Source organism: Lottia gigantea (genome assembly GCF_000327385.1).
Source record: "Lottia gigantea unplaced genomic scaffold LOTGIsca_274, whole genome shotgun sequence".
Taxonomy (NCBI): domain Eukaryota; kingdom Metazoa; phylum Mollusca; class Gastropoda; family Lottiidae; genus Lottia; species Lottia gigantea.
In genome coordinates, this window is record NW_008708870.1 from 72,784 (window position 1) to 79,365 (window position 6,582).

General features: G+C 34.0%; 3 protein-coding genes across 3 annotated transcripts; 2 read left to right on the forward strand and 1 right to left on the reverse strand.

The window, feature by feature from the left end:
• Positions 1-536: 536 nt before the first annotated feature.
• On the reverse strand, positions 537-2,691 carry LOTGIDRAFT_175378 (hypothetical protein; the record flags this gene model as incomplete). The annotated part of the gene is made up of 3 exons (XM_009056403.1): positions 537-856; positions 2,254-2,415; positions 2,631-2,691. 3 exons carry the CDS (start codon positions 2,689-2,691, stop codon positions 537-539), a joined length of 543 nt encoding a protein of 180 aa, XP_009054651.1.
• Positions 2,692-3,360: 669 nt separating this feature from the next.
• Positions 3,361-4,028, forward strand: LOTGIDRAFT_175379 (hypothetical protein; the record flags this gene model as incomplete). Its single annotated transcript, XM_009056404.1, has 2 exons — positions 3,361-3,524; positions 3,569-4,028. The coding sequence occupies 2 exons, from the start codon at positions 3,361-3,363 to the stop codon at positions 4,026-4,028; spliced, it is 624 nt and encodes a 207-aa protein (XP_009054652.1).
• Positions 4,029-4,156: 128 nt separating this feature from the next.
• LOTGIDRAFT_175380 (hypothetical protein) lies at positions 4,157-4,660 on the forward strand (the record flags this gene model as incomplete). The annotated part of the gene is made up of 1 exon (XM_009056405.1): positions 4,157-4,660. One exon carries the CDS (start codon positions 4,157-4,159, stop codon positions 4,658-4,660), a length of 504 nt encoding a protein of 167 aa, XP_009054653.1.
• Between the last annotated feature and the right edge of the window lie 1,922 nt (positions 4,661-6,582).

A 6,582-nucleotide genomic window follows, 5' to 3' on the forward strand; every position in this document is an offset into this window, starting at 1 on the left:
GTCTATTTAAACAGAGAATAACAGACTGTAGTCTACAAGACTGACATGGACAACTAGCCTCTTACAGTAGACTACAGTAGTACTAGAGCTTACATATTGGTCGGGAACACACAAATAGAAACCACCAATTGTGTCAGAAATTTTGCAGTGAAAATGAAGAATCACGTTTCAGCTGTGTGTAAGAAAGCCAACTTCCACCTGTACCGAATTGGCAAAATTGGAAACTTTTCAGTCACGAACAGTCGAACACTACAATGTTAATTAATGCTGTCGTCACATCTGCACTAAACTATTCGAATTCGAAAGCTTGGTTTGTCTATAGGTTAATCCGCCCCTGCTTATGATTGATATACTTCCTCATGTGAAAAGTTCATTAGCTGCTACCAATGTTTCACCAATATATTTCGGGTTTCTTTCTGCTGTTCAGATCGTTATTACTTGGGTTATGTATTTAACAAAACGCTCTCATATCAAGAAATGATAAAAAAAAAGACAAATATTAAAACTTTTGAATTTTAAACAAAAAAGTTAGTTCCTCAATTACGAATTTGTACAATGATACCATATATATCTTTCTTGACATGTAACTTCTTGATGTTGGCGTTAAATAAAATGCAACGATTCTGATAGTGATGAACCGTCAAACATTTCGTGTCATCTTTACATTTCTTAATACACTCGGTAAGACTTTGAGTTTTCAAATCCTCGTAAATGACTGGTGCTGGATAGTACACGCATACCCCGTTTACTTGTTCTGAATCCACAAAGCTACACTTTGCTGTTTTAGCGCATTTTTCTGCGCAATTTTGTGACATAAAAAAGTCAGTAGAAAGCAGTACACTTCCTTTGATTGTCGCTGAAAAATAAATCGCATTATGAAAAATAAATAGTTTTGTTACTGTGATTTTCACCGTAGACAGAAACAACAATCACCATCACATTAGATATCTAGCTAGATGTCTAACTATTAAGATGTCTAACTATTGGGATGTTTAATTATTAGGATGTCTAATTATTAGGATGTCTAACTATTAGGATGTCTAACTATTGGGATGTCTAACTATTGGGATGTCTAACTATTAAGATGTCTAACTATTGGGGTGTCTAACTATTAAGATGTCTAACTATTAAGATGTTTAATTATTAGGATGTCTAATTATTAGGATGTCTAACTATTAGGATGTCTAACTATTGGGATGTCTAACTATTAAGATGTTTAACTATTAAGATGTCTAACTATGAGGATGTTTGATTATTAGGATGTCTAACTATTAAGATGTTTAACTATTAAGATGTCTAACTATTAAGATGTCTAACTATTAGGATGTCTAACTATTAGGATGTTTAACTATTAAGATGTCTAACTATTAAGATGTTTAATTATTAGAATGTCTAACTATTAGGATGTTTAATTATTAAGATGTCTAACTATTAAGATGTCTAACTATTAAGATGTCTAACTATGAAGATGTTTAATTATTAGGATGTTTAATTATTAGGATGTCTAACTATTATGATGTTTAACTATTAAGATGTCTAATTATTAGGATGTCTAACTATTAAGATGTCTAACTATTGGGATGTCTAACTATTAAGATGTCTAACTATTGGGATGTCTAACTATTAGGATGTCTTACTATTAGGATGTCTAACTATTAGGCTGTTTAATTATTAGGATGTCTAACTATTAAGATGTCTAACTATTGGAATGTCTAACTATTGGGATGTCTAACTATTAAGATGTCTAACTATTAGAATGTCTTACTATTAAGATGTCTAACTATTAGGATGTCTAACTATTAAGATGTCAAATTATTAGGATGTCTGACTATTAAGATGTCTAACTATTAAGATGTCTAATTATTAGGATGTCTAATTATTAGGGTGTCTGACTATTAGGATGTCTAACTATTGGGCTGTCTAACTATTGGGATGACTAACTATTGGTATGTCTTACTAATGGGATTATCTAACTATTGAGATGTATAATTATTAGGATATGTATTTATAAGGATGTCTACCAATTAGCATGTCTAATAATTAGGATGTCTAATAATTAGGATGTCTAATAATTAGGATGTCTAACGAATGGGAGGAAACCGATTTTAACCAATTAAAGCGACCCATTGTCATGCGAGATGGATTCCCGAACTAAATATATTCAATTCATTATGAACTTCAAAAGATAAATATTTGCTTTCTGCTTTAAATCACCTGTAGACGCACACAGGATAACAATGAAAACAATATTACCTGGACAACCTTTCTGTTCCGTCCAAATACCATTTTCACCACACTTCAGAGTACCCGTCAAACCAATAGCAATACAGTTAAAAGTAAAATCTTTACCAGCAGTACCAGATTCTGTTACATCACCAGAGTTAGTGATTTGTTCACCTTTTGGACACTCTACAGCTGATATTGTAAAATAAATTTATTAGACAATATCCTAAATGTACGTCGGTGAAATCCAAACGTAAACACTATACAGCATTATAGTCCGATATTTATTCTTCATTTTACAAACAAGTCAGTCTTCTGATATATTTCCATTCCAGTCTTCTACTACTGAAATATTAACCGTACACTGTGCCTTTGTATTCACCTTCATCTGATAATCATAGTCTTACCTTTCATCAGCACTATATCGACATTGATAAGCATTAAAACTGAGATAAACATCTGTTTCATGTTGTCGGTGGTATAGTTTGTACAGTCGGCCTAATTACTGAATATCTATAAGCTTCTCATACAATTCTGTAAAATGTCGACTATATTTATAATGCCTGTTATCTATTAAATCTATTAATTGTGGCTCATTTTAATTGGTGTATATTAAACAAGGTTTTGATTGGGTAGAATATGATTATAGGAAAATATCATCGAATGTTATAGTCCCATCTCATCCGCCCACCTGCCTCTATCTTCTACGTGTGAACCACAGAATCGAACAATATATGTTATATTATATTACAATTATAAAATAAAGTATACAAATTTACAAGTTACAAAAGCAAAGTTTAATATAATCATAAGAATTAATTTATCCCAAAAAACATGATGAATTATATTAGCGGCATCAATTCTTACAGACTTTTCAAGATGGCTGCTTAATAGTCAGGAATTTACAAAAACGGCAGAGGTACAAAATTAAGATATTAATGGTAAAAATACTCTGTAGTTACAATATTTCAAGTTTTTGCTAAAAATACGATTTGCTTGGTGATTTTTTTTATTATCATTTTATCAAAAAATATATAATAACAACAGTTTATCCGTTTTGATACTTTGAATGAAAACAGAGATAGAGATAGAGATAGAGATAGAGATATAGCGATAAGGATAGAGATAGAGATAGAGATGAAAATAGAGATAGAGATAGAGGAGATAGAGATAGAGGTAGCGATAGGGGTAGAGATAAAGATAAAGATAGAGATAGAGATGACGATAGCGATAGAGGTAGAGGTAGAGATAGAGGTAGAGATAGAGGTAGAGATAGAGATAGAGATAGAGATAGCGATAGCGTTCTCCATCACCTAAATATATATTTTTGCATTTTTAGAGGTAGAGGTAGAGATAAAGATAGAGATAGAGGTAGAGATAGAGATAGAGGTAGAGGTAGATATAGAGATATAGATAGAGATAGAGGTAGAGATAGAGGTAGAGGTAGATATAGAGATAGAGGTAAAGATAGAGATAGAGATAGAGGTAGAGGTAGAGGTAGAGATAGAGATAGAGATAGAGGTAGAGGTAGAGATAGAGATAGAGATAGAGATAAAGATAAAGATAAAGATAGAGAAGGGGATAGAGATAGAGATAGAGATAGAGGTAGAGATAGAGATAGAGATAGAGGTAGGGATAGAGATAGAGATAGAGATAGAGATAGAGGTAGAGGTAGAGGTAGAGATAGAGATAGAGATAGAGATAGAGATAGAGATAGAGGTAGAGGTAGAGATATAGATACAGATGCGGATAAAGATAGAGATAGAGGTAGAGATAAAGATAGAGGTAGAGATAAAGATAGGTAGAGATAAAGATAGGGATAGAGATAGAGATAGAGATAGAGGTAGAGGTAGAGATAAAGATAAAGATAGAGATAGAGATAGAGATAGAGATAGATATAGATATAGAGATATAGGTAGAGATATAGGTAGAGATGGAGGTAGAGGTAGAGATAGAGATAGGAGATAAAGATAGAGGTAGAGATAGAGATAGAGGTAGAGGTAGAGGTAGAGGTAGAGGTAGAGGTAGAGATAGAGATAGAGACAGAGGTAGATATGGAGATAAAGATAAAGATAAAGATAAAGATATAGATAGAGATGCGGATAAAGATAGAGATAGAGATAGAGGTAGAGATAAAGATAGAGGTAGGGATAAAGATAGAGGTAAAGATAGAGGTAGAGATAAAGATAGAGATAGAGATAGAGATAGAGATAGAGATAGAGATAGGGATAGAGCTAGAGATGAAGATAGAGATAGAGATAGAGATAAATATAGAGGTAGAGGTAGAGATAGAGATAGAGATAAATATAGAGATAGAGATAGAGATAGATATAGAGATAGAGATATAGGTAGAGGTAGAGGTAGAGGTAGAGGTAGAGGTAGAGGTAGAGGTAGGGATAGAGATAGAGATAGAGATAGAGATAGAAGTAGAGATTGAGATAGAGATAGAGATAGAGATAGAGATAGAGATAGAGATAGGGATAGGGATAGAGATAGAGATAGAGATAGAAGTAGAGGTAGAAGTAGAGATTGAGATAGAGATAGAGATAGAGATAGAGATAGAGGTAGAGGTAGAGATAGAGGTAGAGGTAGAGGTAGAGGTAGAGATAGAGATAGAGATAGAGATAGAGATAGGGATAGGGATAGGGATAGGGATAGATTTCGGGGAAGGGAGGGTTTGATTCTCCCAAATGTACAGGCCTAGGGTGGAGCAGACACTTTATTTAGAAATTAGGATTAAGGGTCTTGATATTGGGTTTTCTTCTGTTCTTATTCTGATCTGAAATTAGAAAAAATAACTCGCCCGATGGGCGAGAAGTATAGTATCTGTTATGTACTGATTGTTTTTAGTTTACTATGAACAATATTATCATTTAAGTTCTTATTTTTTGAATATGCAACTATCATTTTCTGCTTATAGACATGGGGGAATTTCTCTTGAAGGCTCTTATAGTGGGCATGAACTATCTTGCTTGCTCGATTGCTGGTTGTATTAAACGGGACAACAAAGGGTGCTATGCCTACATTATGATGAATATTAAGTCCTATAGGTCTTGCTGTATTCAATGTCTCAATCCAATGGGCCTCCCTAGATTGACGGAATTTGGTAGTTTCATCTTCGGGCAAGTCAATTTCTATACGCTCAATTGGGATTAGGGTGAGATCGTTTATTGAATGGTCGTCGAGGTTAAAATGATTAGAAACAGGCTTGTCTTTCTTTAATTTGATGTCTGACCTATGAGCATTAAAGCGAGTTCGTAAATTATTCTTAGTTCCTCCTACATATTGTTTGGGGCATTTCTTGCATGAAATTAAATATATTATATTCGAATGTTCACATGTTAGATGTTCCTGGATCGGGTACCTTTTATTCGTAGAGTTGCTTACAAAATAATGAGTTTCTGATATAAAGGGACATGTTTTGCATCTACTGGACAAACATGGAGCACTTCTTAAACCTGGAGGTACTTCGGCATAAAGTCTGTTTTTAGCTGCTATCTGTGCTAAGGTGGAATTTCGTAAAAAATGTTTCGTAAAAATCGTTTAGAGTACCCACGCTCTTTCAGTTTTGAGAAAACAATCGTACAGGCTTGGTTGAAATCAGAAGATCTTGTACAAATTCGATGAAATCGTAAAACTTGTGACTTAATTATACCAGAAAAGGTATGTTTTGGGTGAAAGGAGCTCTTGTGCAAGAGTTGATGAGTATCAGTTTCTTTGAAATACACTTTAATATCCAGTTTATTTGTTTCTGCTATGGAATCTCCCTTAAAGACTGTGGTATCGAGAAAGTCTATGCTTTTGTCACTCACGCTTGCGGTTAGTTTGATAGAAGGATGGTGGTTGTTGAGAATTTCAAAGAATTCCCAAAACTGTTCGATAGAATAAGTCCAAACCATAAAAATGTCATCCAAAAAGCGTCCGTAAAAAAGTGGGTCAAATGGACAGAGGGGCAACACCTCACGTTCCCACTCTGCCATGAAAAGGTTTGCGTACGAAGGGGCGAATCGTTTGCCCATTGCTGTCCCTGAAGTTTGTAAATATGTTTTACCATTAAATGTGAAATCGTTTCGACTAAGACAAATCTCTAAAAGCTGTAGAATTGCATCGTCGGGTCTGTTTGGATCTGGGTTTCTATTAAAAGCTTTACGAACTGCCGTTAAACCAGTAGTGTTATCGATATTGGTATACATAGAAGAAACGTCGATAGAAATTAAAATAGCATTAGAGGGAACTCGAAGATTTTTTATTTTATTGACAAAATCGGTTGTGTCTTTAAGGTAGGCGCGATGTTGGCATGCTAGAGGTAGTAAGAAATGATCAATGTATTCTGACACTGCATATGACTCACTACCACAG